This window comes from Acanthochromis polyacanthus, chromosome 8, assembly GCF_021347895.1.
Source record: "Acanthochromis polyacanthus isolate Apoly-LR-REF ecotype Palm Island chromosome 8, KAUST_Apoly_ChrSc, whole genome shotgun sequence".
NCBI lineage: Eukaryota > Metazoa > Chordata > Actinopteri > Pomacentridae > Acanthochromis > Acanthochromis polyacanthus.
In genome coordinates this window covers 36,842,214-36,864,462 of record NC_067120.1, presented here as the reverse complement: position 1 = coordinate 36,864,462, position 22,249 = coordinate 36,842,214, and the positions used below count along the sequence as shown (strand labels likewise).

Here is a 22,249-nt window from a genome sequence, read left to right as displayed (position 1 = left end):
TTCTGCTACACCCAGTCGACCTGCAGACATTTTTTTCTCAACACCAGGACTAAAGCCATAGACTGTATATAAAGATGGACGTAGCATCTGGCTCCAGAATTGAAGCCAACCCGGAAGTGTCAAAAACTTGCAATATCACGCCGTCCGCTCGGGTTGGCTCCAAAAAGCTTTTTCTCCATAGACCTCAATTCATCACCGGAAAAAATAAAATTTGATAGACTGATTTTCTACAGCTCAGGATTTTTTTCCCATTAGTTTTCATGGTCAAAATGAGAGATCAGGTGGCCGATCTTAAAATAAATCAATACTGAATTTTAAATAAATCGTTAAAGTTGGCGGAGCCAGGGGGCGTGGCTATACTTGATGGACAGCAACAGAAGCCTCTGCGGTAAAATGTGGGCGGGATAAGAGAGTCCTCAGCCAATCCTGTCCCTAGTTGCTCTCCGGTCCAGTTTGTTTGATGACGCTTTTTGCGTCACTGGCTCCAAAAAATCCAAAATGGCGACCAGGAAGTAGCAAAATCCGGGCTTCATTTTCTCGGCGTTGAAACCAACGGGTGACGTCACTGTTAGTTTACACCTGACTAAAGCACACTCTTTCTGTAAAATGTGAAAAGTTCCCAGCAGGAGACTCGGATGATTTAAGATGTGGGTAAGGTTTACCGACACCGATGGAGCAGCAGTACATGCAAGCAATGCCAGCATGAGTTTATGAAAACAAAGATCTACAAAGAGCAATACTCGGATACCCAGAAGGCAAAATCCAACAGATGAGCCAACAAAAAGGAATGCAAAATCAAGGTCAAAGCATGCAAATGCAGAGCAATTTCAACTACCGAAAGTCAGCCAGTTAATAATTGATTCATTGTTAAATTAATGAAATTTTTCCATACGCTGATAGCATCACCCCACCGTTTTAACCACTTCATCTTTGCCATGAAATCAGCTCACTTATGGAGCAACAGAGAGCCAAGTATGACTTTTTTCCAAAGTAAGAGCATGCGCAAAGTCTATTCAAAGTGACTTACATGATGCATTTAAATGCCTGAAAAGAAAGAAAAACTGCATATTAGCATTTAAAAGAATAGTTAAAAATGAAGAGAATTCAGAATAAACACAAGCAGACAAGTTTAAGCCTGATTTTAGACAATATGTAAACCAGTCTTGAGCTTAGTTTTAAAACCATTGCATGATGTGATGTAAGTAAATAACTCCACTTTCATGACTCCTTTGCTGATTTCTAGGTCTCGATCGTTTTCCACGTCTCCTTCACCGAGTCCAGCAGCACCGAGGAACGCTAAGAACAAACCTGACCTTCATCCTGTGTTAAATAAAGGGTAAATCTTCAGCACTTACATCTTTTTAATCTATATTCAATCACGCTTCTGTCATCTGCTTCCACCCACCCTAAATTATTTCTTGATTTTCAAGGGGTTTTTTTGCTCTGAATGATCGTAATATTGATCGACGTACATTAAAGGCAACAGATCTTTGTGATTATTTCTGACCATTTGATGAACAGAAGTTGTTATTATGCTTGAATAAATTAAATCTCGATCAACAAAACTGGGTAAAAATATCTACACTACAGTTCATGTTTTCCATGAATCTCACACTTTTATTCATGTGCTAACATAGCTGCTCAAGGGTTTTTTTAATCATCAATGAGCCTTTCAACACCGTTAGCTAAACACAATGTAGCATTAGAACACAGGAGTGATGGTTGCTGGAAATGTTCCTCTGTACCCCTATGGAGATATTCCATTAAAAATCAGCCGTTTACAGCTAGAACAGTCATTTACCACATTAACAATGTCTACACTGGAGTTATCATTCATTTAATGTTATCATTGGAAAAAAACTGCTTTTCTTTCAAAAATAAGGACCTTTTAAGTGACCCCAAACTTTTGAATGGTAGTGTATGTATTAATTAAAACCTCTTGTCCGTTCCCAAAAGTTCCTCAATGCTGGAAAATCCTGGATTATTCGTTAAGTCGTTGCATGTGCTTTGCTGACATGCTTATTTTTAGCACATGCCTGCAACCCATCATTGTCTGCATGCTTGAAAAAGTTGCCTTTTCCTTCCCAAAGCATGCCGCTGAAGCCGGGTGCCATGCCCCCTCCTCGCAGGGACAAACCTCCCATGAAGAAGGCTCCCAGCCCTCCTCCACCTGGTGGACCACAGGGTCGGCCTCCAAAGCCGATGCTAGAGGGTGGAAAGCCTCCACCGAATCCTCGGGAGGCCGGAGGTCCTGGCGGCGGGCCGGGGCCGGGTGGAGCCGGGCGACCGCCGCCGCCTCGGGAACCTGGAAAACCTCCCAACCCGAGAGAAGGCAGGCGGAAAGAGCGGCAGCAGCATCCTCCCCGCAGGTAAGCATCTTGAGATAATATGAGGGTACATCAAAGAGAGGAAGCAAGTGGCTTAACCCTCATTTTGGGGCATGACTGTAGACTACAGTTAATATACTAACTGTAATCCAAGAAATGCGTTCGACCACACTACAGGTGACAGAAGCAGCCAAATGTGGCTTTGAATCACCATTTTTCAGGATTGATCAGAAGGTCATGCGTGCTGTCGAGGAGTATCTGAAGGTTCAAGATGTGACCTTGTTCCATGAAGGAATAGAAGCTTGACTATTGGTAGACCAAGTGCTTGAAATTAAAGGAGACTGTGTTCTAAAATAATGCAACAACAATCTTTCTCCGGTGACGGAATCTGTTGAGGCCAAGAACTTTTTAGTGATTCAGAGCTACATTTGACTTTGAATCAGTATTATCAGATCGATGAGAAGGTCGTGCATGGTGTTGAGGAGTATCTCAGGTCTCAAGATGTGACCTTGTTCCATGAAGGAATAGAAGCTTGAACATTGGTGAACCAAGTGGTTGAAGTTAAAGGAGATTGTGTTGATGAATAATGGAAGAACAATCTTTGTCCTGTGGGGTTCTCTGGTGAGGCCAGGAACTTTTAAAAGTATTATCTGGCTTCTGTTTCCCAAACTGAAATCACCATTTTAAGAGTGATGAGTCATGCCTGGTGTTGAGGAGTATCTGGGAACTTAAGATGTGACCTCCTTCCGTTCAGGATAGAAGCTTAACTATTGGTAAACCAAGTGCTGGAAGGGAGAGGAGACTAATAATGCAAGAACAGTCTTTTTCCTGTGATGGAATCTTATGATGCTGAGAAGTTTGATAGATTATAGAAGACTATCGGTAAACCAAGTGCTTAAATTTAAAGGAGACTAATAAATACCAAACTAATCATTCTCTTGTGATGTTTTCTGGTGAATTACTTTCAAGCACTGACTCTTTTCATTTGCCATCATCTGCTAAGCAGTCAGATTAGCCAAGAAAACTGTTTGATCATGTGCAGTTAGATCACAGCGAAAGGAATTTGATTAATGACAGGAATCAGGAAAACCGCTCTGCCTCCTTCCCGTTCCACTGATCTCACAGCGAAAATATTTCCCATTAACACCATTTTCAGGCAGAGAGTGTAGGAAGTGAAGCCGATCAATGCTGCTGATTAAAAACAGTGTTGTTCGTCATTTTCCGTTTGTCCCTCCGTTCCTGTATGCAGGAAAAAACCCTGCAAAGTGAAATCAGTCGCTTTATTGAGCAGACCTGTCACTGATGATTTGTAGAGTTAATTGTTTTATGAACTACTTCTCTTAAGAGAGTGGTTATGATGTTTTTCCAGTGTGAGAACAGCGTGGGCATTTGGGAAAATTGTCTGGATGCAGTGCTGTTCCAAGTGTGTGCATGTGGGTGGAGAACGTTGGCCCGCCTGCACGCTTGTTTACCAGCCTCACATTTGACTGCGCTGGCAATAGCTCATGGATAAATTACCAATAATCAAAGCTGTGTTTCCTAGCACTTCCATGTTTGCATGTGTGTGTGATGCAGCAGTTGTGTTGCTCAGTAATAAACTGTAGGGACAGACCACGGAGACTTCGCGTGGGTGAGGAAGTGGGCGGATGGCTCGAGGACAAACTTCACTTGTTCGTGTGCTTGTTTGACAGCAAAATCAGCCGCACTGTAAAAAATTAAAGTCCCCTATCTTTTTTAAGCTTTAAATTTACACTTAAATTACAAATATCTAGTGAAAGCACAGTAAAATGTATTAATTTACACCTTCAATGTAAACAAATCAAACCAAACTGTAAATAATCTCCACATGAAAACTGACGTTTTAAAGATTTTTCATGTTTTGTTAAATAAAAGATATCTAGTAAAAAATACATTAAAAAATCTTAACTTGCATGGCCAAAAAAAAAAAATTCACTTCAAAAATGTGTATTTTTACAAATAGCATTTTTTTTTTACAATGTGTGATCATAGAATTACAGTTTTACAGTAGTTAAATAGACTTAAAAAAAACTCTGATTTTACAGATATGTACTGTTATTCTGAAGAAAAGTTATGACTATTACGAATTAGAAATTGGTCGACATAAATAAATAAAGTTAAATTGTCATTTTACAGATTTTTGTGGGTTTTTATTAATGCATTATTCATTTAAATGAGTTAAAATTTAATTTAAACATTAATCCTTGAAAATGAACTGGCCTAATTAGCATTGAAATGGCATCCATGTCAATTATCTGTATTTTTTCTTTTTACAAATAATTTGTTTTTCAATGTTTGACGATAAAATTACACAATTTTCCAGTAGTTAAATCAACTAAATATAGATATAGATTTATTCTTATAATTATTATTGTTGATGTTGTTATATTTTATTTTCTTTAAATATATGTGCCCTTATTTAAGAGGAGAATTAAGAATACATAGGATTAAAAATACTGTAAATAATTTAACTGTTAGTTTAGTGATTTTTATTACAGACAATATCTAGGAAAACCCGCAAATAAAAATGTTTATATTTTGACTGCTAAAAACAAATAGCTGAAAACTGTACATAATGTCCACATCAAAAATGTGTGTTTTTACAAATGGTAGCTTGCTCTTTTGAAATGTTTGACCGTAAAATTATACTTTTTTTTTGCTGTTCAAATCAGTAAAAAAAAATCATAGATATTTGCAATTATTTTCAAGATGCCAAATCTCAGTTTGTTTGTTTTTTATGTTCAGGCATTCCACAGATTTTTTTCAGAATATTTATTTTTTAGTAACTTTGCTGGGGGATTTTCAGTTTTTGGTTGTTTTTTTTCGGTTATTTTTTACAGTGCAGAGAGGAAGAAGAGTGAAAGGTTGGGGAAGAACAGCGAGAATGCGCGAGGCTGTTTTCTGTAGTGTGTAGGTGTTTGTGTGGGCAGAATGGATTCCACGTGGAAGCTGTCCAGGAAAACCAGTTCCTGCACCTGTTTGTTGTTCTTTTTCATTTAACAGCTTCGCTCAGATGAACAGATAAGATCTGATCTCCAGAGGAACGCCTGCTGTCTACCCAAAGGAAGATAAATGGGCCCTGTAGTGCCCTGTAAGCCTTAAAGCAGAATTCTGGTTTACGTAATCCGAGTTTATTCCCATTATTGTGTCTCTATGGGCAGATCTGATTGATCATTGAAACTCTGAAGTCCAGGTAGATTCTAAGTGAAAGTAGCATCAGAGAACTCTTAACATAGCGATCAATCTGCTGTGTGTCCCACCTAAAAACATCACATCAAGCACAAAAAATACACTACAGTAGATAAAGAGCCTTCCATTGGATAATTACTGCAGTGATGAATACGTTTCAGCTGCAACAACTTCTTTAAGCTGATGCAGTGAGGAGCTTCTCATTTCTTAAACAACCATGTTGGAAGACGCATCCTGTGGTCATGGAAAGGATGTTAATCTGTCCCAGAAGGGTCAAATTATTGACCTGCATCAAGCAAAGAAACAACTAAGGAGATTTCTGAAACGACTAAAATCATGTTAAGAACCATCTAACAAATTATTAGAACCTGAAGAATAGTGGAGAACCATCAACTTCCAGGAACAAACTCTTAGATGATTGTAGGAAATCAAGAGTAGAACTCGTTAAACTATGTTTAATAGTGAAAGTAAGAACATTTGTTCATGGGCAATGTGAAGGGAACTCAAGGGATTGGGACTAAACAGCCGTAGCTCTAAGAAAACCAAAAAAAAAGGCTTTAATTTCCTAGGCAACATAAAGATTGGTCTCTGGAGCGATGGAAGAAAGTCATGTGGCCTGATGAGTCCGGATTTGCCCTGTTCCAGAGTGATGGGGGCATCAGGGTAAGAAGAGAGGCAGATAAAGTGATGAACTCATCATGACGAGTGCCTACCAGCCTGGGGTTGGTCAGGTTCACCAACGTTATGTTCCCAAAGAATGAGGTCAGCTGATACCTGAACATACTGAATGACCAGGTCTTTCCATCAGTGGAGGTTTACTTCCCTGACGGCATGGACATGTTCCAAGATGAATGATTCATGGGTTCACACTGAGAATAAGTGGATCAGGGAGCATGAGATGGATTGACCTCCACAGAGTCCAGACCTCAGGAATGTTCTGGAGAAGACTTTGTCCAACTCTCCCATCATCAATATAAGATCTTGGTAGAAAATGAATGCCTCTCTGGACAGAAATAAATGCTGTGACGTTGCAGAAGCTTATTGAAATGATGCGACACTGAATGAGTCTTGTTCTCAGAGCTAGAGGCGGTCCAATTAAATATTAGACTGTGACTTTTTATTTTGGAAGGGCAGTGAAGGTGGAGACTTTGTTCGGCTGAAGTTTTAATCACAACAAACTGGAGTTTAGTTTGTCGCTTCCGGTTGTTTTCGAGTACTTCCTCTGAAATGTTGTTGCAGCAGGATTAATAAGAGTCTTGTGTGTGTTTTTACGTGCAAAATAACACCACAGTAACTTCATTCAGTACTTAGAATAAATAAATCATCCCTGACATAAACACAGGATCAGCGAGGATCTTAAAGTGCATAACGAAGCGCTGCACAAATTCTAAGTTTATCAGCTACGCAAAAAATAATTACAGCACAGTTTTGCCACACCTTCATGTTATTGCACTATAAAAGTCATTAGGTTATTAAACCATAATATTAATGAATAATGAAATGTTTATTTTCAGTTTGACCTAGAGAGATATTTTGCAATTTGAGCACCTTTTTGTTTTACATCATTTATTTATTTATTGTGTATCAATATCCTGATTTATTTTTATTAATTGTGTCTTTGTAATTTCTGGTTAAAATTATTACCTGTGCTCCTGGTTTAATAGAGTGGTAAATTCAAATTAAAGGTTTTTTTTTCCTTATCTGCATTAGCTAAGAGGTCATTAAAACTTTGTGCCATGTTAATGGAAAAAATGGCAGACTGAGATAGACTGGAACAGTGTGTTAATAGGTGTGATTAGAATTACGACCTCGGTTTGTTTCTATTGTAAAAATGCTGACGTGTGCTAAAGCTGCTGAACAAGGAGTTGGCACGTACCCGAGTTTGACTGATTGCATAAAAGGTAGAAAGTACCGGCTGTGTTTCATCACCGGGTCTGACTGTCTTTTCTAGGCGAACTGTGAGTGGGAGTGTCAGTGGAAGTGGCAGCAGTTATACTGGTTCCAGCTCCAGATCCAGATCTTCATCCAACTCCTTGTCACGCTCACGATCTGGATCCAGAAAGTCCAGGTAGAAGCCCACACCTTGACTGTAAACGGAGCTGCCGAAAGCCTGCCTTTAAAGACACATACAACCTCAATTTATGCTGGTGTTTGCTCATGTGCAGTTATGGGATTTACATGTGCAATTAGAGCACTACTTTGGACTTGAAGCATTCAGGGATTTACCATCTTTACTTGAGTTGATTGCCTTGTTCTTAAAAATATAGGGATTCAGCATCAGTACGGCACCAAAGACTCAAGTTTCCATTCAGTTGTCAGAGATAGACCTTACATATTCTGCATTCCTCAGTCGACTGATAAAGGAGCTGGATCATCAACAACCCTTTTGGAATGCAGAGGCGTGGGCATATCTAAATAAACAGTTTCTATAAAAAAAAGTATTCAGACTTCTTGAGAGTTTTCCCTTTTAATAGCTTTTCAGACTTGAATCAGCTCACTTTAGTTTGGCTCTTTGGATGAGAATTACCACAAAAAAAAAAGACCGTCTCCTGTCAACATGAAAAAAGATTTCTACAAAATACTGTCAGTTAAAATGTAAATCACTCACATAATTCAACACAGGTTGCTGTTACATTTAGGGAAGTAAAGATCAGTTTGTGTGCAGTAGAAGTGTAAAGACTCCTGTATCTGGAAGGTCCAGTCTCTGCTGGATCAGCACTCCTGGATAGAAATGTGAGAAAAGGTTTTTGCAAATCATAAATCAAAGGATGGATACCAGAACATTTCCAATTCACTGACTTCCTCTTGAAGGCCACCAAGACACCTATGATTCTTGTGAAAGAGTTACAAGAGAGAGACTAGTGAGGGAGGCCACCAAGACACATGGTTCCTCTGAAGAAATTATAAGAAAGAGACTAGTGAGGGAGGCCACCAAGACACATGGTTCCTCTGAAGAAATTATAAGAAAGAGACTAGTGAGGGAGGCCACCAAGACACATGGTTCCTCTGAAGAAATTATAAGAAAGAGACTAGTGAGGGAGGCCACCAAGTCACATGGTTCCTCTGAAGAAATTATAAGAAAGAGACTAGTGAGGGAGGCCACCAAGACACATGGTTCCTCTGAAGAAATTATAAGAAAGAGACTAGTGAGGGAGGCCACCAAGACACATGGTTCCTCTGAAGAAATTATAAGAGAGAGACTAGTGAGGGAGGCCACCAAGTCACATGGTTCCTCTGAAGAAATTATAAGAAAGAGACTAGTGAGGGAGGCCACCAAGACACATGGTTCCTCTGAAGAAATTATAAGAGAGAGACTAGTGAGGGAGGCCACCAAGTCACATGGTTCCTCTGAAGAAATTATAAGAGAGAGACTAGTGAGGGAGGCCACCAAGTCACATGGTTCCTCTGAAGAAATTATAAGAAAGAGACTAGTGAGGGAGGCCACCAAGACACATGGTTCCTCTGAAGAAATTATAAGAAAGAGACTAGTGAGGGAGGCCACCAAGACACATGGTTCCTCTGAAGAAATTATAAGAAAGAGACTAGTGAGGGAGGCCACCAAGTCACATGGTTCTTCTGAAGAAATTATAAGAAAGAGACTAGTGAGGGAGGCCACCAAGTCACATGGTTCCTCTGAAGAAATTATAAGAGAGAGACTAGTGAGGGAGGCCACCAAGACACATGGTTCCTCTGAAGAAATTATAAGAAAGAGACTAGTGAGGGAGGCCACCAAGTCACATGGTTCCTCTGAAGAAATTATAAGAAAGAGACTAGTGAGGGAGGCCACCAAGTCACATGGTTCCTCTGAAGAAATTATAAGAGAGAGACTAGTGAGGGAGGCCACCAAGTCACATGGTTCCTCTGAAGAAATTATAAGAGAGAGACTAGTGAGGGAGGCCACCAAGTCACATGGTTCTTCTGAAGAAATTATAAGAAAGAGACTAGTGAGGGAGGCCACCAAGTCACATGGTTCCTCTGAAGAAATTATAAGAAAGAGACTAGTGAGGGAGGCCACCAAGTCACATGGTTCCTCTGAAGAAATTATAAGAAAGAGACTAGTGAGGGAGGCCACCAAGTCACATGGTTCCTCTGAAGAAATTATAAGAGAGAGACTAGTGAGGGAGGCCACCAAGTCACATGGTTCTTCTGAAGAAATTATAAGAAAGAGACTAGTGAGGGAGGCCACCAAGACACATGGTTCCTCTGAAGAAATTATAAGAAAGAGACTAGCGAGGGAGGCCATCAAGACACCTATGACTCCTGAAGAAATCATAAGAAAGAGACTAGCGAGGGAGGCCACCAAGACATATGATTCCTCTGAAGAAATTATAAGAAAGAGACTAATAAGGGAGGTCACCAAGACACACATGACTCCTCTTATCCTCTTAAAGAGTTAGAAGAAAGAGACTAGTGAGGGATAGCTGCAGAGATATTGTTGTTCAAACAGCCACAAAAATTTAATGTGAAAAAAAACTTGATTAAAGTGAATCAACGGAGAGTTTTTAAAATATATTTATCTGGGAAAGTTTGATATATAAAGCTAAAATTTCATAAATATCCATATTTTATCTACAAAATAAAAGAACACTTCCTGTTAAGTCACTGTTTTAGTCTGTTTATGTAACGATTATGTAGCCTGATGCTAATGAGTTCTGATCTGTCCTCTTCCTTTCATGCACCGTCTCCACATGGAACCCCCTCCAGGAAATCCAGGTAGACTCCTCATTGTTCAGGGTTTGTTTTTGTGCATGTGTTGTTGTTGTTCACTCGCGGTTTGATGCTTGGTGTTCCTCCGCAGGTCGCTGAGCGTTAGCAGCGTGTCGTCGGTTTCGTCTGCGTCGTCCAGCAGCAGCTCCGTGCGAAGTGCTGACTCAGAGGACATGTACGCTGACCTGGCGAGTCCGGTGTCCTCGGCCAGCTCCAGGTCACCGACGCCAAACCATCCCCGAAAGGAGCGAGGGCCGCCACGAGACAGGCCTCCACACGGGAGAGACAAGAACAGGGGTCAGTGAACGCAACATGCTAGTCTTAATCCAAAACCGCTGGACTCAGACAGTTTTTGGTTGTGTTTTTATTTATTCTTGTCACCCTTTTCTTCACTGTTGAAAGCTCCATTAACTGGCGAGTCAGTACCCCTTGATAAAACTACATCATGAACACTAAAGAACACTACAAGTAACTCTGTTTAAAAGTTACTAAAAAGCATAAATCGGTGGATGGACACAAGAAACTTTCTAAGTTCTTGAATATCTCTTGGAGTCCAGTTAAATCCATCATTAAGAAATAGAAGGGATACGATGCGTGAGTAAACTGACTAGAGCAGGACGTCCTTAAAAAACAGAGACCGAGCAACAAGAGACTAGTGAGGGAGGCCACCAAAACACCTATGACTCCCACATATGACTAGTAAAGGAAACTGTTTGAAATTTGCTTAATTGGCGTCTGTACTTACTATAACTAGTTCCATTATTAACCCTTACCAGGCCATGTTTCTGGAGAAGTACATATATTAAAACATACACTAAAACCACTTAATCCATAAAATTATCGATCAAATTTTGCGAGGTCGCATTGTCATAGACGTTTGCCATTGTGAATTTTGGCCGGTACGCGGCCCTGATAAAAGCTTCGTAATTGTGGCTTCATTATAACGGCTCATACGGCTTTATCGTTTGAAAATAAGCAAATTTGTCTATATCTTACCAAACATGCGGGTGTGTGCATATTTTATGTTAATTAGCAATCATAAACAAGAGCCGAGAATGTTCGGTTTCGGCTGTGTGTACGAGTAAGGGTAAACCAAGTATACTTGGTCCTGGCTCTTTAAGGGTTAAAGCCTCTGCAAACTTTTTTCACACAATCGTCTGTAGAAAGATGTTTCTCCATGCTGTATCTTCAAACAAATTGCTCCTCTTTTCACCATTTCTGAGACATGCTGCATTTATTTTATTCATCCAAAAACTTCTATTACTTTTAGTCTGAAATTATTTGAAACTTTTCTAAAACTGATCCAAGGTAACAAGGAATCTCCAAAATGAGTCAGTAATTGTTCAGAATAACTCAAAAACGCTCCAAATTTACTTGACCATACCTGAAAATATCCAGAAATTTGTCATTTTAAACAAGATTTTGTCGTTTAGGTGAATTTAAGTCATTTTGGGCAAGTTTTAAACCACATTTCAATCTCTGTGCATCAATTCTAGAAAGATGTTTCTCCATGCTGAATGTATCTTCAACAACTCTCTCCTCTGTTCACTGTTTCTGAGCCATGCTGCTTTCATTTTATTCATCCAGTAGCTTTGATTTTCCTCAGTCTCTGTGGAAACACTGCCTGCAGTTCAACCAAGTATTCACTGAATTTTTATCGCTTGACTGTTGGTCACTGTTGTGTTGAGGAGCTCAGAATTTTAATTTTGTCTGTTTTTAACAGAATCTTTTGCAAATGTTTTGTTTTTGGTCGATTTTTCGATGTGGAATGACTGGATTTTCACGAAACATCACAATTTAAAGCTTAGTTTTTATTGTCTTCAGTTTTATTGTCTGACAGAACTGTTTGTATCATGTGGTGCATTCAAGGACCATCTATGACTAGTTTTCCCATGTCATGCAAATGGTTTGTTAGAATACGATATGTAGAATTAAACTAATATTTGTCATTTGTAATCAGTCACCTGGTGTCTGCTTTGTACATTGTTCAGTTTCCCGATCTTCCCCTGAATGTTATATATTTTTTGAAGATTTATCAGTCGTTGGCGGCCAACTATCAGTTACGGGAACTGAAAACTCTGCATTTTTTGACTGTTGGTCACACCTGAGGCAGTCATTGTTTGTCAGTTCCACCAAAGAACACACATTTTTATGTAACAGAAAGAGGCGCTTTAACCCTTTAAGCTTCAGTCAATTCCAGCCGTTTTCAGTACAAAAAATCGCTAATATTCTATTTTTAAATAAAAAAAATTACGAAAAATACGGGGAATATTGGACGGGCATTGCGAGGTGCATTTCCTTGAAAACGACCGATTCGGGGATTTTATACGACTTCAGGACATGTTTTGGACAAAACAGTTTACTGGCTTGTGTTGTCTGGATGTAAAAGGTTGGATTATGGCTGTTTTTTGTGGAATCTTTTTTTTGTGTGTAATAATGAACCCGGAAATGTGAGTCGCGCTGTGTGCGTTGAAGCCGTGTATAGAGAACGGATGGATGAATATTCGTTTTTGTCGGACAAATGTGTTTTTCTCACCCGCTGTGGTAATCGCATCTGAAAGTGGTTTATACCGGCGGATTCATGAGAATCTAAGCTTTCCATGGGCGTATAGTGTTTGTATAATCGTGTTTGCAGCCGGGGGACATTCTTGAAATTCCTATGCAAATTAGTAGGTGTACCGCCGGCGGTACACCTACGACGCACTGAAGCGTAAAGGGTTAAGGAAGTATCTCAATTTTAAGCTTAGTTTTGGTGTCTTTTTCCAGACGAAGCCATGCGTGGCACAAGATTAGTTCAAAGACACTTGAAAACTTGACTGTTCTTTCTGTTTTTAGCCATTTCTGGCTGATTAAAAGGTGTTTCTTTTGGCATTTTTTTCAAAAAGATTGCATGCCTTTTGATATAAAACACGTCTGCAGGAAATCTGAGTCAGCAGCTTAACGGCAATCAAAAGTAGGAAACTACTAGTAAATGAAAGTAGTGTTTTTATAGTTTGTATAGTATAGTACATGTATAGTGTAGTACAGTTGTATTGTACATATATAGTATACTGCAGTTATCGAATTACCAAAATAACTTGGGGAATCGTTTCAGCCCTACAGAAGAGGAAAAGCTGAAATGACAAAAAGATACAATTTTACATTATTTGGAGAGTTAATTTGCAAAAACAGATAACTCTGTTTTGCTAAATTTTCAGAAAACTTTTTATTTTATTGTTTACTTGAGATAATATCAATCAAACTGAAGTGTAGTGGATTTGACTCAGTAGAAAAATACATGACAAAATAGAGAAAAAATAAATTATTAGTGTTATCTCAAACAATAAAAAAAAGAGTTTTCTGAAAATTTATAAAACGAAGTTAACCTGTTTTTGCAAATGAACTCTTCATTTATTCTTTTGAATTATTGCAAAAAAAAAAAGTTTCTCGTTAGCACACTTGTATTTAAGATGCATGTTTCCATATTTATTCAACAGAGAATTCATAGAATTCACTTGTGAAAACTGAACCGAGTCTAAATTAGATGCATTTTGTCGGTTCTTCATCGTGCTCTCCATTGCTCCTCATCACAGACAGACCATCCAAGAAAGAAGAACCTTTCAAGGACGACCGAAGGAAGATGGACCCGTCTGGAGCTCCGCCTCGAGGAGGAAACCCGGTGCCCAGATCAGGACCTGGAAACAGGGGAGGCCACTTGATGCACCCTCCACCCGGCTCCATGGGACCCCCGGGAAGCTACGGAGGTTCAGGTTCCCACAAAGACATCAAACTCACCCTCCTCAACAAGGTTACTATTGATCTTTTCTAAGACGTCTCTTCACCCAAATCCCCCAAAAACGTCAAAGGGAGAAGCGAGAGAAAAGTTAAACCCGTTACACAAACAAATACTATCATTGTGCCAGCCAAAATGTGATGTTTAAAGTATGAATGATGATAAAATGTCAGTTATTGAAGGCCTTGTAATGGCATTTCGAAAGATGACATCAGCGTTTCTTCATCATGCATCATTCTTCATTATCTCATATGTAAAACAGGTGCCTCACATCCCAGTTTTAACCCCAACATTGATATGATTAGTCACTGCCTAAAATTAGGGGAAAGCCTAGATATGTAAAATTAGATCTGCACAGCATGATTTGCACAGTTACAGCTGTAGATTGCTACATGTTACAGGGGCAAAACGTGGGATAAAATGTCATTTAGCTGCAGAGTCATGGTTGGACCTTTACCATCGTTTCCTGTCAACAAAATATTTTACAACAACAAACAGTTTCAGAGTCAGTCAGCAGTTTTAAGATCCTTGTAATTAGAACTGTACCGATTAATAAGTTTTATTAATTTAAAAAATGTAAGAAAAATTCTCTGACAGCAGCTTCATCAATGTGAATGTTTTGTGGTTTCCTTCCTCTTTATGACAGTAAAATGAATATTTATGGGTTGTTGACAAAACAGGACATTTGTAATAATAATGCCAAACTTTTTTACTTGTAAATTTCCAAATAATTCTGTAACTTTAATGGATAAACGTTTCAATTAGGTTTCAAAAATTAGAAGTGTTGAGTAGCTAAAAATAATGGATAAAAAAACACTAATGAGTAGCTCAGAGTTATGTGTTGGTGCCAAAAATTGAACTTAATGGATACTTTAAAATTGCAAAAATAGCTAGTAGATGAACGATTGAAATAATTTGCTACTGGTTTTAGTTAAATGGTAAAAACTAAAAAAAGTTAAAAGTGATTAAGTGGTGTACATAGCTGAAACAGGCAGATAGACAGATAAAATAGTTAGCTAAAGGTAGTAGATTTGTTTTGAAGGAGCTATGCTAAGCTAAATGTAGCATAAAGTAAGCAATAAATAGCTACGTGTGTCCAATAAACAGTTGAAACGCAAAGCTAAAGGTGGTAGAAAAAGTAGTGGTCAAGTTATATGTAGTATAGTAAAGGTGTAAACTTCTATGAAATAAACGGTTTAAAAGGATAGCTAAAAGTAGCAAATACAGTAATACTTATGCTAGGCTAAATAGAGCAAAAGGTAATGAATGAACTGTTGAAGTAGCTAAAAGTTACGGACAAACAGTTGCAGTAGTTAGCTAAAGGTAATAGATAAATGTAATAGCTAACCATAAAAGATAACTGGTGGGGAATTATGCTAAGCTAGGGTTAGCATAACTAACCCTAACCGCTAAACATAGCTTAAACTGAGTAAAAACTAGCTGAAACTGGCAGATAACAAGTTGACATAGTTAGCTAGAGATAGTAGATAAATGGAGAAAAGGCTATGCTATGCTAAATGTAGCTTAAAATAACTAATAAATGGATATAATAGCTAAAAGTGGCAGATTCAAATAGTTAGCTAAAGGAAGGAGAAAGAGGTAGTGGTGGAGTTCTGATAAGCTAAACAGCACTGGAAGTGGGGAATAAATGGTTTAAAAAGTTAGCTAAAGGTAGTTTAGGATGTTGTGCTAAGCTAAACAGAGCTAAAAGTAAAAAAGATAAAGTAAGTAGCTTAAGTAGACGAGGTCGGTGAACTAGCTAGCTAGGTAGCATCTCTTGTTTTTAACGTTCTGTTGTTTGTATTGCTGTCTCCTGACGGATCGATATTATTTTAGTTTTGATTGTTTTGACCCAGTCCCTGAAATCGCCACATAATGTTAGCTACAGTCGCTATATGGGTAGTTAGCTGTTAGCATTAGCTAGCTTTCCTTTGTCCATGAACTAGATTTCTGCCTGTCAGGTAGTGATGGTAAAGACAACAACTCCCATGATTCATTGCTACTTTACGATGTCATCAAACTACATTTTTTGTACTTAGTTTGATTAAGAAACCTGTGGTTGCAGAAATTACTCACTGTGTCTTTAAATGTTAATTAAATCTGTTCATTTCTTAGAATTGCAGTATTCACGTAAGCTGTGTTTATTTTAATTGCTTGACTCCATATCTTTTTATTTTCCAGGGGCAGGGAGACAAAGGCAACAGGAAGAGGTATCTTCCTTCAGACAAAGACCGGCCGGGTTCCCCCCTCAGCAAGAGGATGGCCATGTCTCCAGACAGAGGTGAAAGAAAAGCTCATCAACCAGCAGCAGCATTTAACACATTAGCAGCACTTTACTTCATCACTGCCTGCAGTTTTCAGTCATGTCTCCATGTGTACTCATGCGTGCTGGTTGTGTGTATTTAAACAGGCTATGTTTTAATAAGATAAGGTGAGATAAGGACATTTTTTCACCAAAACAAAATTACATAACATTAGGAAGTACCGCGCCTTTTAGGAAGGAATAAAATTTAAGTATGATACATTACTGAAACTAAAGAGGCTGTAAAATAATTATTAAAGTAGGAAGTAGTGCGAGCAGTGACGCTGTGGTAGTAAAATATTACGCATTAAATCTTGTTTATTTAGTAACTCCATTTATATAGCATCCTTAAAACAGCGTTCACATATGATAAATGATAAGTTAATTGAGTAGTTAGCTAGATTAGCACACAAACAAAGGCAGTTTAAAAAGTAAAGAATTGGATTGAAGGTTGAAAGATAGAAATTAAAAATTAGAAAATTAAAGATGACATCTTGTATTATTGCAACAATTAATTTACTGTTTTGAAAATAAATTGGTCAGTTTGATTTTTTTTAAAAATAAAAAAAGGTCTAAATTCTCTGATTTGAAGATTTGGAGCTAAAACAACAAGTCACAATTTAGAATTTTCTAAAAATATTTTTTACTCTGCGATGGAGTTACTGTATGTGATGATTGGCGTTGGTTTGTCCGTCTGTCTGTTAGCAACATTACTCAAAAACAGACTAACAGATTTGGATGAAAGTTTCAGGAAAGGTCAGAGATGACACAAGGACCAAGTGATTAGATTTTTTAGAGTGCAGATCCACGAAATTGTTAAAGATTCCATATCATTGCAAGATAGCATCACTGTAACTGTAACAAGTGAACACTCCGGCAGCTGCCTGCTGACGATCACGATTGCGATCCTACTACAAATTGACCGCTGCAGACCACCAATTTTTTTTAAAGATTTCATCCATGGGAAATGATAGTGACTTAGCAGCCTTGGAGGAGTACTGCGCTCTGAGTGCTTTTCTTGTATTTTACATTTTACAGCATGTTCACTGTAGTGAACAATAGAATGGAAAAAAAAACAGCAGTCTCCATTTTGTCTCAGGTTAAAAAAAAGTTCCCCTCATCCTTCCCAGTCACATGACATGATTGGAAAGGCTGGAATGTCCTCGACTGAGCAAATTAGGATTCAAAAGAGTAAAAAGATATGAATGACTAGAAAAGCACTCAGAGCAGTACTCCGCCAAGGCTGCCCAGTCGCTCTGTTATTTCCAACGGATAAAATCTTTAATAAAAAATGACCTTGTGCTGAACACAGGCGTGTGTTATGCATGTGTATGTTATGTACGGACACCGAATTGCGTGACCTAAATATGTAGCAGACAACTGACGTAGTGTTCACTTGTTGTCATGGTTACAGCAACGCCCTGCCGCTATCTGGCAATGATACAGAAATCTTTCATAAATCCGTGGATCCAGACTATAAGCTGCATCACTGCCAAAATCTAATCACTTGGTCCTTGTGTCGTTTCTGACCTTCTATCAAAATTTCATCCAAATCTGTTTGTCTGTTTTTGGGTAATGTTGCAAACAAACAGACAAACCAAAGGCAATCGTCACATACCTCCGCCACGTTCCTTGACAGAGCAAAAAACAAATGTCCATGACAGAAGACATAAATGAATGGGCCCAAAATCCTTTTGAGGAACTCTGTACTGTAATTATTTAGAATAATGTATTTGTATTGCTGTATTTTTATTTTGAAAGACTAAAATCAGTTTATTTCCCTCAATAATTACTGATTGTGTTAAGAATGGTGCGTTGTAGATGAAAAACGTTTTTAAACTCCTCTGCATCAGGTTTTCATTTCAGCTCTTCACTTTCTCAGTGTTTTTATGGACAAACGCGTCACAGAAGTCTCTGTCATCTCACTACTTCTTGTTCCTGTTGTCATTTGGAAGTACTGCATGCGGCTGTGAAAACCAAAGTTCTTTAACAAACACATCCTAATTTACTGCCCCAAAAAGTGGAAGTAGAAACATTCCATGAAAACTACTAACAGCTGTTGAGAGATTTCACCTCCTGCTGCGCTCTAACATCCTCCTCAACTCTCAAACTGGTGTATTTCAGGCCGTGATAAGAGGATACCCGGCCGACCCCCGCTGTCCCCTCGAATGGACCGGCCCAGAGGCCAGGGGCCCCGCCCGATGCCCCCCCAGGGAGACAGGTTGGTTCAGCCCTCTGCACGCTTTATTATTGCAGACAGACTTTGAGAATTATCGCTGGCAACGCTCATCTGGAAGTCTGGAAATTTTAAGGTCATCTGTTCTGCCAAACACCTCGTTCCTTATCGGCTGCAGGTGTCATGGTGACTCTGGCCAAACTCTTCAGGGTTTTCAGAGAACGAAGCCTCACTGCAAGGGTTTAACCAAAAATGAGGAACCCGCCGCAAAAGTGGAAACACACAGATATTAAAGCAGCTCTGCTTGTGTTGCAATATTCACTGTCTCTTGCACAAAATTCCCACCACGAAACAGGAGCTTTGTGATACAGTGGATTTCGGTTCAGATCCTGAGATAAACAAAAAGATGTTGACACCACAAATGACTAATTTTGAGTCATGCACTCCTGAGCTGAAACAATATGCACTTTAGGCCGCAGATATCATAATGTCAAGAGTCACTGGTGTGTATTTTTCATGTTTATTTAAGACCTAAAGCACAGACAGATCTTTGAAGTAGGCCTGAATAATTAAAAACAATAATAATCTAAATGCTATGCAGTGAAAGGTGACCTCTAGTTAGCAAATTTAATGAAAAGAAGCTGTTACAAAATTCAAATATACAACTAAAGCTTAATGTATGAACTCTTCAAATAATTACATAATTGTAATGGATAGACAGTTGAGTTAGTTCGCAAAATTAATGTGTTGTTTAGCTAAAAATAATCCTTAAATATACTGATTAATAGCTCAGTCCTCAATGAAGGGCTAAAACAGTGCTTCAAGTTAGTTAAAAATGACAGAGATAGCTAAAAGTGGTGCATAGAAAGTTGCAATAGTTACCTAATGGTAGTCAATAAATTGTGGTGAAGTTATGCTAAGCTACGCAAACATAGCCATACATAGACAGTTGAAATCTTTAGCTAAAGGTGAGGCAAGCCAAGCATAGCTTAAAGTAAGTTAGAAAGTGGATAAACGGTTGACTAGCTAACAGTAGTCAATAAATAGTGGTGAAGTTATGCTAAGCTCAGCACAGCTGTAAGTGACCGATAAGTTAAAATAGTTAGCTAAAGGTAGTCGAAAAATATGTTATGCTTAGCTAAACCTAGTCAACACAGTGGAGAAAGTTGAAATCGTTAGCTAAAGATGGTAGATAACTGGTAAAGAAGTTATGCTAAGCTAAACAGCTAAAAGTGATGGATTAACAGTTGAAATTGTTAGCTAAGGGTATTAGATAACTGGTTAAATAAAGTCTTGCTAAACTAGATATAGCTGCATGTGATTGATAAATGACTTTAAATAGAAAGAAGTAGATAAATGGTTGTGACGTTTTGCTAAGCTAAAAATTGCTAAAGGTGGCAGATGAACAGTTGGAATAGTTAGCTAATGGTAGTTGATAAATGGTAAAGAAGTTATGCTAAGCTAAACGTAAGTAAAGGTCATGGGTAAACAGCAGATATCGTTAGCTAAAGGTAGTAGATAAATGGTGGTGATGTTTTCTTCAGCTAAGCATTGCTAAAAGTGGCAGATGACAGGTTTAAAATAGTTAGCTAAAGGCAGCCGATATATGGGGGGAAAGCTATACAAAGCTAAATTAAGGATAAAACTGATGAAATAAAACTGAGTAGTGGATTTTCAAAAAAAAAAAAATCTAATACTGGATCAAAAGTATTGTAGTTAATGTATTTTATCAGTGGTGTTAACTCCAGTTTATAAATGGTGTAAAACATAATTAGCTGTGCAAATCAGAGAGTTCTTCTTCATGTGTCAGTGTGGTGTGATAAATCAACACAACAGGCTTCTTTCAGAGATATAAATAGCAGTTGGACGATACTGAGACAGGACAGTCATGAGTTTCTTACTCTCATTCTGTTTATATTTAGTTATTTCTTCTTTTGTTTTGACTCATGTCGTACCATCAGAGTAAAACCCGACTCTTTGTTTCTTTTTCTAGAAAACGTCCTCTGTCTCCGCCACCCAAGTCATCTGGAAAAGGCCCATCGGCACCATCAGGGAAGCCGGCCGCCCCTGGCTCGGCTTCGGCCGCCGCCTCCGGTTCCGGCTCGGCATCGGGCTCCGGCAAACCCAGCAACACACTGTCCCGCCGCGAGGAGCTCCTGAAGCAGCTGAAGGCGGTGGAGGACGCCATCGCCCGGAAACGAGCCAAGATTCCCGCCAAATAATCGGCCGCTCACCCCTCGCCTGGTTCTGCCTGCACGGCGTCGGGAGGGTCGGAGCGTCAGTCCGCCGCCTCCCAGCGGACGTGTAAAAATGTTGTATGGTTCTTGTATAAAAGGCTGTTGTGTAAGTGAACAGGAAGTGGCACCACGAAAACCATCTTGTGCTTGTTCGCCCTCAGAGAAGGTCCGTTTTCAGAGCGCTGTTCGCTCCCACGTCGCTCCCTTTGACAGTTTACCTCACCACAGAGGCGAAGGAGGGACGCCTCAGGAATTTGAGGAGATGATTACTTGCTGCTCACTTGGTTCCTTCAGTAGAAAAGGAAGCATCTTCCTCATGTGGCGTGACGAGTAACAGATTTATACACTTTGAACCTTGCGTCTGTCTTTCTCTGCCCCCTTTTATCGTCGTCTTCTCGCGTCTCTTCCTTAGTTTTCCTCAGTGTGGAGTGGTGTGACTGTCCCAACAGGCTTCACAGCGCTTCTTTGTATAAATCTAAAGTTCATGAGCTTCTGTATTCTGGGCTCCTGTGACCATCACAAGCAGAGGTTTTGTTCATCTTCACACTGGCGACTCGTTCTGTGTGTTCGGGTAGCGTCGCACTTTGTACAAAAATAGCAACTCATCGAGATTCTTTCAAGCGTATGATTATAGACAACAGTGATGTGAAGTATTGCTCTTCTTTCTTTTTTTTATCTCCTGCATTTTGTTTTATTAGCTCTTCAAGTGATAAACTGATGTTTAATTTGTGTCACATTTTTAGTTGGAGGAGTCTGAGAGGTTGAACGGGGACATTTAGAGACAAGATATGTTTTGCTTTTGTGACAAAAGCCTTCCAAATAAACTATTTTGATAAAGAGAAGGTCCCTCGCTTGGTTCTTGTCTGACTCGCAGCATGAAAGGAGAAGGAGTTTAAACAAACAAGCACAGTCAAGTGGAATTCACTGTTTACACAAAGCTTTTGTTGGCAGCTGATCTGTTGCAATTTTAGTCCTTTCTACTCAGAGTTGCATCAGTGTTGTGAAACACCGGTTTCACTCCACTGTCATCTAATGAAAGCTACACGTCATCTTCCTTGTAGTCATCCTAGTGCTGCACGACTTCCTCAGCAAGTTCAAACACCTCAGGAAACACTGCATTCATGGCCCACAGAGGATGAACTCTGGCTGACAGTCCTGTGTGGTTGATGGTGGTATTTATCTGAAGGTTCTACAGTTTCATTTATCAGACACTTTTATCCAAAGTGATGTAAATCTGAGAGTGGATTCGACACAAGCAAGGATCTAGTCAGGAGAAAACAACCTGGATGAGAAACATAAAATAAGTTCATCCTGGGAATGTTATGTTAGCCCGGGAATGGTAGCGACAAGTCTGGAGATGCTAAGGACCAGCCTAAGAAGGCCAATTGTTAGCTTTAGAATTCAAATTGCTAGTCCAGGAATGCTAGTTGCTAGCACAGTAATTGTGGAATACCAGTTGTCAGCCCTCAAATTTTAGGTTTGGAATTCCAGTTGCTAGCTCAGGATTGCTAGTTGCTAGTC

The 22,249-nt window shown here is 39.1% G+C and overlaps 1 protein-coding gene across 2 annotated transcripts in view; it reads left to right on the top strand.

Moving 5' to 3' along the window:
- zc3h18 (zinc finger CCCH-type containing 18) overlaps positions 1–21,570 on the top strand; it is a 61,727-nt gene extending 40,157 nt beyond the window's left edge. Inside the window, exons 12-20 of one of the 2 annotated variants that reach the window (XM_051952594.1) lie at positions 1,244–1,336; positions 2,130–2,369; positions 7,486–7,602; positions 10,239–10,247; positions 10,333–10,538; positions 13,814–14,028; positions 16,195–16,294; positions 18,440–18,536; positions 20,485–21,570. In XM_051952594.1, coding sequence (XP_051808554.1) covers positions 1,244–1,336; positions 2,130–2,369; positions 7,486–7,602; positions 10,239–10,247; positions 10,333–10,538; positions 13,814–14,028; positions 16,195–16,294; positions 18,440–18,536; positions 20,485–20,713 — 1,306 coding nt within the window. In that variant the 3' untranslated portion in view covers positions 20,714–21,570. Of the gene's footprint in view, positions 1–1,243; positions 1,337–2,090; positions 2,370–7,485; positions 7,603–10,238; positions 10,248–10,332; positions 10,539–13,813; positions 14,029–16,194; positions 16,295–18,439; positions 18,537–20,484 lie in introns of both variants that reach the window. The other variant, XM_022209513.2, reaches the window with a different exon arrangement.
- Positions 21,571–22,249: the final 679 nt, after the last annotated feature.